The following is a 14,332-nucleotide window of genomic DNA, read 5'->3' as shown; positions in this document are numbered from 1 at the left end:
AGGCGGCGCCGCACGGAAAGAAATCAGTGAAGCCTTGTGGAAGCAGTTGTGTCCCCCCGTCTGCCTTAACTGTAGACTACCTCGAGGGCGATGAGCGGCGGTGGGACGCTAGCGTCCTTTTGTGTTTCACATGCACGCCATCTTATCTACAGTCTCAGATGTGCCGCAGTGCAAAGAACCAATCCAACAATGGCCACGGAGGCGAGAAGCTCCCGCGGAATTGCAAGTACAAGGGGGTGTCTGGGTTCCATTGCTTCAAGAATATGCGGCGCTGAATGTTACCCATCATCTCGGCAAAACACACAACTTATATATGTCTTAGCTTCACACGAGTTGGATAATTGTTTGTTCATGCGCTTGCCTGCATTAACGCATCTTCGACGCACAATGCAAAGCCTATCATTTTTAGGGAACTCAAGGGACCGTAAAAGCATGTCCCTTCAAAGGCGTTTTGTCAGGACAGGTTTCTTCCGCAGCGATTTTGATTTCACTGACCCTGATAAGGTTTTGGTGAGACAATACTGCTAGTAACACACTGTTGGAACTTCTGACATTGTGCGGCCGCTGCGCGTCCCTGAAGTACTGCCAGGGAATGCATGCGCCAATAATTTAGAGTTCTGTTGACCCGACCTACCTGGATCGGAGGCCAAGTTTATGGCAGGGAGTAGCCCATGTATTTTTGCTGCTTGAATTCCGTTTCAGTTTGCGGAACCGGCGGACGAGTGGCGTCACGCAGATGGGGCGGGGGCTCTCACTGAAGCTGTACTAGAAAGGTGCAATGTTGGCATGGGCCTGTGCATTCTTAATAGGTACGTACCTTCTCCGCCTCCCGTCACAAGGTTGTCGAATCACGTAAGTGGAACTTTGAATTAACTGACTTGACCTTCAGAACCGTAAATGCCTTTTTTTCACAACACAGCTCATAGTCCCGACAGTACTTCGTCTCTCCTAGAGCAGCAAGCTGCGGCGACTCCCAGTCGTATCGTACTTCTGCTACGGTCCTATGCCCCACGCTCCTTCGAATGTTGAATGGAGTTCCTTAGATTACTGTGATCGCAGCTTGGGCTGTGTACTCGGGCCCTTGTTTCCCATCACAATGCTGCGTCCTTGTTGCAGAGAGCATCTCGATAGTGAAACTGTTTTTGGGCTGTATAGACGCTTGCGAGACTTAGAAGTAAATTCGCTAAAAAGATTTTGTTGTCTCACAAGTAGAAGGAGAAGCATTTTTTCTTCTGGTCTCTCGCATTCCCGTGCGTCTACTGCCACCTTTCTCACTACGTATCTGCCACGAGGTCTTGCCAGCCGGCAATATGCTTCTACCAGTCGTGTCTACTGCAGGAGAGCATGCTTGCGCTGAGCTTTTGGAGGGTGATAGCTTATTGGCTTGTTGTATTTTCCTGCAGATATTTTGGCCTTTGCCGAGGCCACGCAGACTTCCCGCAAAGGCGCGCTCCCTGCCTGTGCCTTATGGCTCCTCCAGAACGCCTTCGAGTTGCATGCAATAGTGCAGTCGTACAGCAAGCCACTTGTGTGTCTTCTGAACGGACGATCAGGTGAGTCAAAGGGCGATCAGTAGATTCTCCTTTGGAATTAACTAGCCCTCTTTGCAGTTGGAAGCGAGGTTAGTAATTAAGGTACAGCTCGTGCACTGCGGCTCCTTAAGTGTCAGCGTCTCTACGCCCCCTGCTAGTCCCCAGTTTACGCTAGGGATATGCATCTGTGTCCTGCAGAGGGGGATGGAGCGGCAATTTGCTTGTTGGCCAACCGCAGCGCAGCGTACAAGCACTCATCTTTTGTATGCGACACAACGTGTGAGGTTTCACGGGGTTTTGCTTTCCTCCCAGGGTAACTGTCACGCCAGTTAGGCTGCCAGTACTCTTCTTCGCGTTTTTGAACACGCACTGTTGCTAAAAATGTTCCTCTTCGAGTTACTTTGTGCTTCTAAACCTCGTTTTGTTCACAGCGATGGGCTTCATTCCCACCTTGGGTCTGAGCTTTGCTCTCGGCCGCCTGCGCGGCTCCTTGGGGGCATTTTTGGCTCTTACAGGTCACGAGCTCAGAGCACAAGATCTGGTGTAGGTTATGTGTATCAACAATGTTGCATTTTGCTTCAAGTATCTGAACTTACTGCTGGCCTGCAGGCTACTCATCTGAATGGCTTGCTTATAGTCGCCTAATCGCTAACTGTCTGTGTACACCTAACGCTCCACGAGGTATCTGGGCCGATACTCATTCCCTGTCTTTTAATATGTTCACTACCCTGCCTCTGCAGATGGTCAGGATTGTGCAGATATTGGGTTTCTCCAGAAGCGCTGCATTTCTTGGAGGTAACTGCAGAAGTGAGTCCAATTCGTGGATTTACGGACGGCTGTTTCGTTACAGACGTAAAATGCATACCTACGAGGTCAATTTTTCGCGAGCATACGTCTTTTGTGTATTTGGTATAATTCACAGGCTCGTATGAAGGCTTACCGTAGGCGCTCTTCGCCAAAATACGGATTGTGCGTGAGCGTGCTTCGTTGAGTCCTACGTTCATCATTTGCATTGTATTTGCAGAAGCAGCTAGAAGTATCGGAGCAAGACGGGAAAGCTCTTCTTGAAGAACACTTTCTAGATCCACCTGGTGGGCTCAAGGGACTGTTGAGGTGCTCCGTCTCCGTCTGCTCTTTACATTGATTTGGGCTAAGAATGCCGTGTTGTTACTTGGGAGGCAAATAGGCCCAGAATTATGGTGTATCTCTGGATCACTGCTGCGCAGTCGTTGTCTTTATCGGGCAGTAGTGCCAGTAGGAGGTGGCGAACCCGCATGCTCGGCAAAGGCAGCTGCAGCTTGGAGAAGAATACAAGGGGTCAGCGGGTTGTGACAATGTATGATGTGGTTGTGTCTGTTAAACAGCCGACTACTCTCTTGACCAGTGGGAAGAAATAATCGACGACCATTTTCACCATTCGACGGTGCGTGTCTTTTAATTGGGGTATATTTCGTGCTCATTACATTTTGATAACTTATTAGAAGTTGTTTCTGTGTGTTGAAACTGGTAGGGTTTCAATGGGCACAAAGGTTGGAAGCCTGCTTAATGCTTTTCTCCGCAGCTTGAAGATGTTCTACATGCCCTCGATTCAACTGCCAGCGGCATTAGCTCTCGACAAAAATTGCCATCGTGCCTCACACCCCAACGTGTTTCGACCTGGGCAAAGGCTGTGGCTTCTCGTATTCGACAACGATCCCCTTTGGCACAGAAGGTATGCAGCAGTACTGGCATGAATGCTGCTGTGGCCATCTGAACAGGATGCACATCACTTCTTAAACTATGAGGATTTTGTGGTCAGTTTCCAGACTTTACAGCTTGTATCAGGATTTTATAAGCTTCTCCGTAGAGCGGCTACGGGAGGCATGAATTGCAGCACAGGCGTATGCACACGGCTTGCGATCTCATTCAAGTTCTTGTGGAAACTCTGGGTGCCCTGCGATATTTGAATAGCTTACTTTGGAGCTTTTGCGAAGACAGAAACTGCTTCAACAGGAGATACTTGAGGATGCAAACATAACGCCTCATGAATGGCGCAGGTGAGGATTACCTCCATTTGCTTCAGTGGACCGTCGCGCGCTGTGGTGTTGATCGTAAACTGTTGAGGCCTATACAGTGAGATCGCGCATGCGTCGCTGCGAAGTCTTTTGCCGTCGTTTTTCAGCATCAAATCCATGGATGCAGTGCTCTCCAGCAACATGCGGGATGACAGCATGAAACAAATTCTTGAAGCTGTAGATGAGCAGCTTCTCATGCAGGCGCTCGAAAACGAGTTTCGAGTCGCAATTCGCCTTATTTGCGTACGTAGTGCCTCCCTTTCTCAGTAGTGCCCCAGCGAAACAAGAACTATGACTTAAACCGCATTTGCCTCGCTGTAGCAGTTCAGCCCTCAGAGTTTGCTTCTTTTGCCCTGCTTCTGTTGGGTGTACAATGACGGGACGCGATTTTTCGCAGTCAAGCAGGGACTTGATCGAGGGCCTTCGTTCGCGGCTTCTTGAACACGTGCCAGATCTATATTCGCCTCCCAGATGGACTGACGTACGTTTTGGACGTGGCTGCAGCATTGCCTTGCTTATGTTACCCTGCCTTTTGGCCATTCGCTTTGCACCAAAAGCCAAGCGTGGAACAGCCAAGCATACAATGCACGAGCATGGTGAAGGCTGTTATCGTGTGATGACGTGTTTTGCTTTCCGTAGGATGCAGACGTCCCTCTTGAGCCATTCTTTGATCCTCTTCCTGCGCCTTCTGGCCCATCTGGCACTGACGGTGTTTTGCCGTCTGAGAAGATATCTATTTGCGCAGATCCATACGGACTGTTCACAATTTCAGACTTTGTCGCTGATGAGCGCACGCTCTTCCCTTTCTCTGCACATCCTCTTGTAGGCCGCATGACGCCAGGCGGTGCTGGAGCTGGGCTAAGCGAAAGACAACAGGCACGACTCAGTACCCGTTGGAGCTGGGATATTTTCAGGCATGTAGCAAAGCAGGAAGGCTTTCAACTAAAGTGAACGTCTTTGCCCAGCGGCCGTTCGATGTCAACCTTCACACACCTTGTGGCGTTTCCGCGTTTTGTCACGGAAACGAAAAGAGAAGCATCCTTTTTTCGATGTGTTATTACCATGAACTCATTTTGCCCACCTGATTCCATACTTGCCCTGAATATTTAGTGGTAAGCCTGGGTTTTGCTCTGACCATTGGACTTCTTAGTAATCATGCCACTAGAGCATGGTAAGCGCTGCTGCGACCAGACCAACGAAAATGAATAGGTGACCATGCATTGGTTTGTTTCCCACCGATGAATTGGCGAAGTAAAGTCCGAAGCAGTATACTCGAAGTTTTTTTATTGCACACACACACACACGGGTGCCTTTATCACGTGGCAGCAAACAAGATAGCTCTTCATTGTCTTCTAGAGCGCACAGAAACTAATTCTTTGGCGAATTCTCAGTATGAGACGGGCACCACGATCTCTTATATATTCATGGAACTTTTGTTCGTTAGAAGCCCGCGCCACGTTTTTTATTTCCCCCTAGTGGGTTTGGCCGTCTCCGACCTATGCTGCAAGTAAAGCGTGCTCTAGTGCCTTAGTATTTGTTGCGATGCACACCATTATGGGTTTGGCAGAACGGTACGGTCTAGGTATGCTTCGGTGCGTGGATGTTTTTACTGCTGCTTCATAGTGGTAAAAGTTAACCCCGAGGTGCCCTCATTGGGTATGCACAAAGTTTTGAGTAGTTTGGGGCACTGAAATTGGGCACGATAATTTTTCTGATTCATACGGACATCGTAAGTGTCTCGGGTTAGTAACAGGCTGTCGAAGTAGCGTCCCCTGGAGGGTAGGTAGACTTTCGAATCTAAGCCGCATTTCTCCTGGATCTAGGCTGGGGACAGTTACGGCTCACAGCACTCGGGCACTCAAGCAGGAGATTATTTCTGCTTTGGCGGTCTCCAAGGAATATCAACGCTCCAGAGGTTACTTACAAGGCTTTCTGCAGTAAATTGGCACTTCAGTATAAACAATGTAAGTGCATCTGAGAAACTGGTGGTAGGGATCAATGTAGAGAGAGGCTAGGCTGGGCTTACCTCCCTATAAACGCGGGCGGTTCCATGATACTCTTTTGACAAAACATGCACTTAAGCAACTTCAAATTAATGCATAATCTATCCCCAATGACCTCGGTAGAGACGTGACTTCTCTCGCGGGCAGAAGCGCTTTCACAGTTTTCGGGTCGTAAGTGCATATTCCAAGTCTGCCTAGTGAATGCCAACAGTGAAAACCCATAGGGAACCTCGCACCCACTCCCTTAAACCGATAGAGGGAGAAATTTAATGAGGCGACGGGGTTACGTAGAGCACATGACCAGACCACTGCACCTCGAGTGATTGAGGGCGACGATACAGCTGCTAGTAATTTGTTGATAGTAAAACCAACTGACAGCCAAGAAAAGCAACCCGTTGAGAATGCTGGAGCACGCCTAGACAGAACGCACATTTGTCGCAGCATCAAGTCCTGGCGCACGAAGGTTGTAGCACCGTGAAGACCTTTCATGCCCTTGATGCCCTTGTGAAGATCTGTACCGCTGGTAAACTGGTGGAGCATACGTGGTCGACGCGCGAGCTGGCTGTGTACCGAGCAATACCCGCACTATTGCAGTTGATGCATCTAAAAATCATTGTAGATCTGGTTGCCTTCAAGGGGGCGATAAAACACTCCCGCTGTAGGTTCTGCACTAAGCCTAGCACTGAAGTGCGTGAGCCGGACAGAACAAATTGTACTACATATCACGGAACACGTAGAAACGAATTTACTTCTTGGGCATAGCAGGAGTGAATTACGGGGAAAAGGAAGTTTTCGTGCCTGTACTGTCCAAAAATCCTTCAGAATTAGGTATACTAACCGCAAGGGGAGGAACGGTGGAGCTGGCGTCGGAGAGGGCATAGCGGAACCGCTTGCAGACACTCATTCGTTTTGAATAGGTTAGCTTTGGGATGAGGAAATTAATTATAGGAATGTCGCAGTCGAGAATACTGTCCACAAAGGTACGGGAAAACGTTCAAAAGATGTGAGTTATCACCACACTTCGCCACGCTCTGCGCTACAGCTGGAATTACTCCGAATGGGAAGCGAGAGGTTGGCTCAAGATGCCCATAGTGGTGCTTCAAATATCTGATATGAAGAGCACAACCGTCGTCCCTGCGAGTGCTTCAAAGAGAAGAACCCAAGCTTGTATAGAAGGAAGCGGTACACATCAGAGAAACGGTGAAGGACTTATGCGTCCACTACTGGCGTTAAGCTGTTTTCACACGCGGCAACAGACCCTTGTTTGCTGTACCGTCCTAGGCAGTTCCAAGCAGCTGCCGGTCCTGTCACGAAACTGCGACCGAAGACCGCTATGGAACTAGTGTGCGTGGGGATCGCGATGGATAGCATCTACTTATGGCGGCCATAACCGGCTAATAAGTGGACGAAAAGCGACGGCATCTCTAGTGAGCGAAGGTTTTCCTTCCAACAGGAGCCTTTCTCACTCAACCGCACTTTCAACTCTGCACTCTGACGGCTGCCTCTTGGCTGTGCTTGCACAACGTAACGGCTCCTAGCAAGCAGCGTCAGGAGAGTTGAGCTCACGTACAGTATTCACAAGGCCCAAAACTCCGTGAGCACAATCCGAGACGCAGAGCTTACAATTTGGCTGCTCCACAACTTGCTTAACTCCTGATCATTTCATCTTGCCAAGTACTTTTTGTTATATCTTCACCTACGTGGATGCTCTGCGTGGTGCAAGCGCTATGTAAAAAGAAAGCAGATGCGAGCTGAAGCTGAAGGAAACTGCCGCGAGCCAGTAATCCTTGACCACACCGTACAAAAACCACATCAATAACATGTTGCTCGCACTTGAACTAACAGCCAACCACTCAATCATCATAACAGTGCCACTTGTTGGTTCTCAACAGACATCAACATTCCATGCCGTTAGCTGTTACAGCATGCACGCTTCGATGCTTGAGTCTGGATAGCTTGATAGTCTGGATGTCCAAGAACGCCGCTACTCTAATTTAGTGCACTAGCACCTGCGCAGCCCTGACGCCGAATGATCACCAAAACGGGCACATACAACAGGCTACTAACGTTGATTTGCGAATGGTGACACACAGCCAGACGCATATCAGCGCTAGTGGAGGTAGGCAAGAGAATCACTAGTCGGAATCGCTGTCGCTGGGACTTTCGTCTTCCGTCACTGCGTCTAAATCCTCACTATCCGATTCCCCTTCACTTGTGATGGTGCCTTCGCTGCTGCAGGAAACGTCTGAAGTGTCATCGACTGCGTGGACGGATTCTCTTGAAGGAGCTTCTGCACAGGTGGTTGTTGCAGACGTATTGACACAGACGTTCTCCCCGTTTTGCAAAATACCTGGATGTTTACCGCGGTCGATAGGCTTGACAAGAGCATTCTCTAGAGACGGATACTGCCCCAGTGCAGTGGCTTGATGAGGCGACGTGGGAGGTGCTGATGAAACTATCCTCATTTCAGAGAGGCACGCTTCTCCATGATTCATCTTTTTTGGCGCTGGTGCTTCGGCCGAATTCGTCTGCAGAAACAACAATATGCAGTCCTATGCTATTGAATGTCCATTACTGAATGTCCAAAGCAGGAAGCTTTGGGCAATGCGCCTGGAGCAGCTCGACATTAACATCCTAATTTCGAAGAATAGCGTGTAAAAAGTGCCACGGAGCTGCGAGGTGCAGAAAAGCGAAATGAAAAAGCGAAATGACTAGCATGTACGACTAGAGGTACGCAGCAGCCGCCAATTCGAAACACCGTTGTCTTGGCTGCACCTCGCTTAGAACGCCTAGTTCTTCAGCTTCTTTAGTAAACTCAACTTTGCAGGACATCGCGAACGAAACAGGTTGGAAATGGCTGGGTATCTCTGTCGGCGCTTCACACTTGTCACTGGAGAGAGCATCTGCGGCATCCTCTTCCGCTGCTTCAATCGCCTTAAGCAGCATTTCATCAGGAACTGTTTTTAAGTCAGAGTGGTGTGCCCAGGTGAGAAGATCTGATGGACAAATTGATGGGGGACACTCAAAGGCAAAAATACTGTACACAATCTAGCTCCGCGCTAACTCTCCTTTGCTTCTCTCACTCTAAGGTTCTGCATGGGACTTTCACCCTCCGTCACTGATTGGAGCAAATTCAGCGATTCCACATGCACCGCGTTTTAACACTAGAATGAAATGCCTGAGAAATGAAGCAGTTACTGACACACAAAATGTACCCAAAAGTGCAATAAGCGGGAAGTAAGGCACAAAATCTCGCCCCTACCATCTTCCTCGAATCCATCCACCAGCTGTGCGACCATTCCTAATGGCTCAGTTTCTCTACTCGCTGATCACAGGAAATCACATCCGTGAGAATCGCAAACAAACCAAAATGGCAGAGACTGGCTACAGTAGCGTGTCGTTGCCACACAAGCCAAGCAGTGCATCTTCCTCAACTCTGCGTTCTTAAATTCCCAGTGTAGCTTAATTGTTTTGAATGGTTGTAGCAACAAGGCAGTGACTTTTTGTCCAGCCTTACGCCGGCAGCGCTGGCATTGGAGCATGTCGTGAGTGTCGGAGCGCGTCTCGCGCAGCTGAAACAGATCCTTCACTATGTCCGTCGAAAGCCTGCATGCAAGACAAATAAGACACTTTTAAGAACTTGTCTTTGCCTGATGTAAAACGAAGGTTTGCCTGCTGATCGTGCCTGGCAGCTGCTTACGAGTCTTTTATTTGGTTGACCCCTTCGCTAACAAGCATAGCGCTCAGGCCGTCCTTACAAATTTGTCTCTGAAAGCAATGCATTTAAAACAAAATGCATCCCAAATGATAATCACGCAACACGCGGCTTCTGCCTTTCAATACTCGGCAATCTTTATCTGCTGAATTATCTTGCCTGATAAATTTTCTCCTCAATGGTTCCCGTACTAAACAGCCGATAAATAAAGCATGTCTTCTTCTGGCCGTCTCTCCAGACGCGGGCCAAAGCCTTGCAGAGCAATCATCCAAAAATTCCGCGTTGCAGCATATTGTTCTGTTGAGCTAGCCTTCAACAGCCTGCTTGCGACAAATATGTGCGTGCGCGTGCTAACTAGTGCGAGGAAGCGAAATACATCAATGCATCAGGATGCTGCGGCTACACCTGCTTGTCATTTGCAGGATTCCAATCTGGGTCGAAGAGCACGAGACGATTAGCGCCAACTAGATTCACGCCACACCCTCCCGCCTTGCTGCTAAGGAGGAAGGCAAAGCTGGTAGCTGCTGAGCAATTGGGGTCGTTAAACTTCTGCGCATGATCCGCATGCAATGAGGAAAGCTATTGCACTCTTGGCGGGAAGCCATGTATAATTCAAAGGAGCTTTGCATCAAGTAAATGTAAGGAGCAGACGCACAGTAATGAGGTCATGGCGCTTCTTGATGGACGTAGTGCCGTCGAGGCGGACACAAGGATAACCGGAATCTTTGCACAGCCGTTCAAATAAGTCAAGAGTTTGCGTGTAGTTGCTGATCAGCACGACCTTGTCACTTGTATTAACACGGATTGCATGAAGCAACCTGTCGCGCACAGGGGCATGCAAGGTAAAAGAGCTGAAACCAAGCAAGGCTAGTCACCGAAATGCAAAGCTTGCATTCACATATTTGTATCCGAAATGCAAATCAAGTGGACCATGGCCTGTGCTGCCGACAGGCTGCAGTGGCCTATTTTGCAGCGAACGTTTATTGACTAATTGGCTGCACAAGCGTGTAGAGGCGCCCTTATGAAAATGCCCGCTGGTCACTCCTGAAGTGATTCTGCTAGAAGATGAAAAATTAAATTATGAATGTAGCCTCTCACCTGGCAAGTAGCAGCATCTTCCCTGACATATCAGGCCGGATGGAACGGACGCGGGCCTTTGTGCCTTCAAGGTCGAGTTCCTCAAAAAGCTTTGCACATTTCTCGAATCCCTTCAAAACAAGGAAACAAATGGAGATTTGTAAAACTGGCGCAACTATCATGATGTTCGTACGTGGATATTTCGCGCTCAGAGCCTTCGACGATTGCAATCACAATATGGGCAATCTCCAATTAAAAGCGGCGCGTTAAGTTCAAACCAGGCGCATAAGAAGTTCCATGAGACACTTGGGGAAGAAATTCATGGTGATCCCCACTCAACCAATGCAGTATACGCGCAGCATTTCGACTTATCAAGCTATTCTCATCCACGCTGCGTACTGAGAGAAGAAGCGATTGGTTTTTAACGAGAGTCGGATGGTTACACAGCTTCATTAGTCCTTGTATTGACGACAGAACCTTCCCAGTCAGTCCAGAAGATACGCCATTTCCATCTGTGTCCAACAGCTTTCGGCAACTGGGAAACACACACCAACTGTACTTTCGATAAGCTAGAGTACCCATGAAGCATCTCAAGTGAGCATTGCTTGAATGGCATTATAGCCCAAAAGCGAGTACATTGCAGATTACTGGGTGCACGTCGTTGTGTCCAGAAATGCCGCCAGTAGGTCTGCCGTACCATTTAGATTTGAGAAATTCTTGGTAGAAAGCGATTTGCAGAGGCGACAGATTACAAAACAAGTTCTGTTACAGAAAACCGGCACACACTCCAGCGCAAATGCTGCTGTATACAGAAACACTGGCAGCAGCCTGAAGCTTGATTTGCAGCTGCGCACATTAAAACCGGTCGTACCAGACAAATAGTTGAGCAGACGGCTCACAATAATGATTTTAGGGGGTAAAACTTTAGCGAGCAGGGCATTGGTGCGTCGAAGAATGAAGAGATTTGTGATTGAAGATAGCTCCGTCAGTCGCTCAGCAGCCAGTTCCTGTTCAGCTTCCGTAGCTCCGGGTTCTCTTCCCACAAGAATTGGCGAAGCGTATCGTTTGCGAAATGTGTACGCGTCTCCTGAATTGGTCACTTCACAAGCACAACCGATTCCTTGGTTGCGAACAGCGGAACTTTTGCAGGAAAAAACAAGATTTACCAGTCCAAAATAAAGCCAATTCGCTTCACAGCTTGCGGAACAAAGCTACCCACGACTCCCGTTACACTACTCAACTAAAATCCAGAGACTACGTCGCACTGCATCATGCAAGCGTACGACGAAGGGAATTCATTCCTACCAAGGACATTAGGATTGCAGAGTGACACGAGGGCAAAAAATTCGTCAAGGTCATTCTGAATGGGAGTGCCACTCAGAAGGAGTCGCCGCTTGGCAGGGAGCTGGCTAATAGCAACAGATGTCTTTGTCTTGTCATTTTTCAAGCGATGAGCTTCGTCACAGATAACAAGTTCAATCGGGACGGACGCAACACGATGTGCGTGGGCTCTGAATGTCTCATAGCTCGCAATGAGCACGCGAGACTGCAGGTACAAACGCAGTGTAAGGCCTCATCACGTGGCGAGATAAGTTCCACAGCGCGTACTGCTTTGAAAGCAGTAATTCAGCCGTGGACAAGGCCTTAAGGCATTTGATATGATACAAACTTGTGTTTAATCACACGACTACTCCTCGAGCCCGTTATGGAGACCTAAGGCTCAACAGTGGCAGCCCCCCCTCAGAGCTAAAGCGAACAAGTGCCTGCTCACTGCAGACTACTTTGGCCATACAGTACTCGAAAACTGAAAGACATGAATTATATGTCGAAAAAAACAGTAAAAACAAATCTTATCAGAGTTGAAGGGCGGCCACGCACCTGTCGATCATATTTAAAGCCCTCAAATTTGGAAACAACTTTATCTTTGCAGCTGTCCGCTACAGCAGTACAGGGACATCGTCCCTGCAGCCACTTCTGCAACTCTGCTGCCCAGTTATTGACAAGAGACGCCGGACAAACAACAACGGCCCGCTTAGCAGCTGAAGCAGTTGCACAGGAGATGGAGGAGTACTTCAGCTCCGGCTTAACAGCAGAATGAAACGTGCACGGGGCTACTCTCTCTTTTACCTCTGCAGTTTCGCTTAAACAAACATGCAGCAAACAACCATGTATACGCGTTACACGCTTTCTCACGTGCCTGGAACGGTGTCAATTCCCTGCTCAAGAAGTGTCCAAAGGATTGTAATGCTCTGCAGTGTCTTTCCTAGTCCCATATCGTCGGCAAGAATGCACCCAAAGCCATCAAAAGCTTTGAGGCCCATAAGGCAATCGAAAACAAAACGCACACCTTGTCTCTGATGTTCGCGAAGCCACCTGAAACCTCCAGAAGTGCATCTTGCCCATAAAAGATAGCCCCCAGTGCTCCAAGCAACAAGAGTATGCTTGCCAATACACAGGCAACCAATACGGATCCTGCATATCAGACTGGTGGCTGCCGCTCTGTTGTAGATAGTAAAACCCTCAAAATAATTGTCCTACGCATTGAAGCAACGAAACATGCTAAGTTCACACCACTTGCCTACCTTGTCAGCATGGGGTCGACTTCTACCCTGTGTTCACCGTCTTTCCGAGGCTCGTAGAGGATCAGGGGTTCGCCGGCCGACGGTTCCGGTGCGGCAGTAGGAGACAGAGCTGGGGGGCTTTTGAACTGTTTAATTTTACTTAAGAAGCATGAAGAACGCTTCATTCGGACCCCCAGCGTCTTCCGAAGCGACTCTTCGCTGCATCCTTTGGAGCCACAATCACAGAAACCCCCGTGCCACAAAAGGTGAACGTATCTGAACATTAAGGCGAATTTTTTTCAATCTAAAGGAGCCTACTGCTGCTCAATATGGGCTCTGTGGCTATTGGCGGATATTTCTGGATGAAGCAGAACAACGTCGGACAGTACTACTTGGCCTCTGGGTCGGCTTGCCTGGCAAATGACCCTTCAAAGGACTCTTAAACGGCCTGAATAGCATGGAGGATCCAGCATCAACAGTCAGAAAAGGCATTAGAGGCGCCCTAACGAGGCAAACTGAAACTCCAGTAGAGTCTTGTACATGGCCGTCGGCAGGAGCCCCCTCTCTATGCATGAAGCACACAGACAGCGGAGAGTGGTAACTCCTATGCCTCTTCCATATTGTACCCCTACGTGAGGGAGAACCATCTGCCGATGAGTAAGATGATTAAATGGACCTACGGGCGCTTGGGGTTAAGAACCCGCCGCATCTTGATTCAGATGTGGCCAGCTTTGGGGCAAAAGACTGCCTTGTAGATCGGGGATTGCTGGAGATGAATCGCCTAACTGCGTAACCTATACGATTCCCATGGATCCAACTAACGGGAAGGCAGTGACGCGAGCCTGCTTCATTTAGAGACCTCCACCAGCCAAGTGCGCAGTGGTCGTATATTGTCAAACTTAGAAAATCCAGCATTCAGAAGACAGCCATATCTGAAGCAAAGCTTACTGGTAGCCTGACGTACGGAGCTATCTAGGTGAGGTGTATTTCCCAGATCCCAAGAGGACGGCAGGACATCTGCTCCTTGCTGCAACAAGGCTTGCCCATAACTACACTCCAATTCTTGTCTTTCTCAGCGCATTTATCGGAGTTAGTTGACATAAAAGCATAGATTTTCCTTTCGTCTTCAGAGAAGGGCCGCTTTAACTTGCGAAGGGTTCGGATCGGTAACCTCACAGCGTGTTATTCGCCCAAGCTCCACGGTTGCGCATCAAATTTCATATCATGCCCGGTCTCAGTGACTCCTGGAGACCTCGTTTGATATGTTGTCTGGACAAATACTGCATGAAACACATTTACAAGAATTACTAGGATTGTGGGTCAAGTGAACTTAGCAGCAACCCCACCAGCCTTCACGGGGCTGAGTAGAACCACTCCGGTGCTCCAGGTA

General features: G+C 48.8%; 2 protein-coding genes across 2 annotated transcripts; one reads left to right on the top strand and one right to left on the bottom strand.

Moving 5' to 3' along the window:
* Positions 1–432: 432 nt before the first annotated feature.
* Positions 433–4,537, top strand: ENH_00070190 (hypothetical protein, conserved; the record flags this gene model as incomplete). Its single annotated transcript, XM_013577483.1, has 14 exons — positions 433–510; positions 703–809; positions 1,117–1,250; positions 1,404–1,553; positions 1,731–1,811; positions 1,964–2,075; positions 2,273–2,339; positions 2,557–2,623; positions 2,897–2,955; positions 3,094–3,243; positions 3,483–3,568; positions 3,694–3,829; positions 4,039–4,068; positions 4,226–4,537. 14 exons carry the CDS (start codon positions 433–435, stop codon positions 4,535–4,537), a joined length of 1,569 nt encoding a protein of 522 aa, XP_013432937.1.
* A 3,187-nt stretch (positions 4,538–7,724) lies between these two features.
* ENH_00070180 (DNA repair protein rad54, putative) lies at positions 7,725–13,127 on the bottom strand (the record flags this gene model as incomplete). Its single annotated transcript, XM_013577482.1, has 14 exons — positions 7,725–8,117; positions 8,365–8,585; positions 8,852–8,914; positions 9,107–9,195; positions 9,290–9,357; positions 9,710–9,853; positions 9,960–10,122; positions 10,403–10,512; positions 11,030–11,143; positions 11,281–11,468; positions 11,687–11,927; positions 12,260–12,510; positions 12,674–12,822; positions 12,964–13,127. 14 exons carry the CDS (start codon positions 13,125–13,127, stop codon positions 7,725–7,727), a joined length of 2,358 nt encoding a protein of 785 aa, XP_013432936.1.
* Positions 13,128–14,332: the final 1,205 nt, after the last annotated feature.

The sequence above is a fragment of the Eimeria necatrix genome, genomic scaffold, assembly GCF_000499385.1.
Source record: "Eimeria necatrix Houghton genomic scaffold, Enh_scaff67, whole genome shotgun sequence".
Lineage (NCBI taxonomy): Eukaryota > Apicomplexa > Conoidasida > Eucoccidiorida > Eimeriidae > Eimeria > Eimeria necatrix.
Note: the sequence above shows the minus strand (reverse complement) of the source record. Positions and strands in the feature narration are given on the sequence as shown.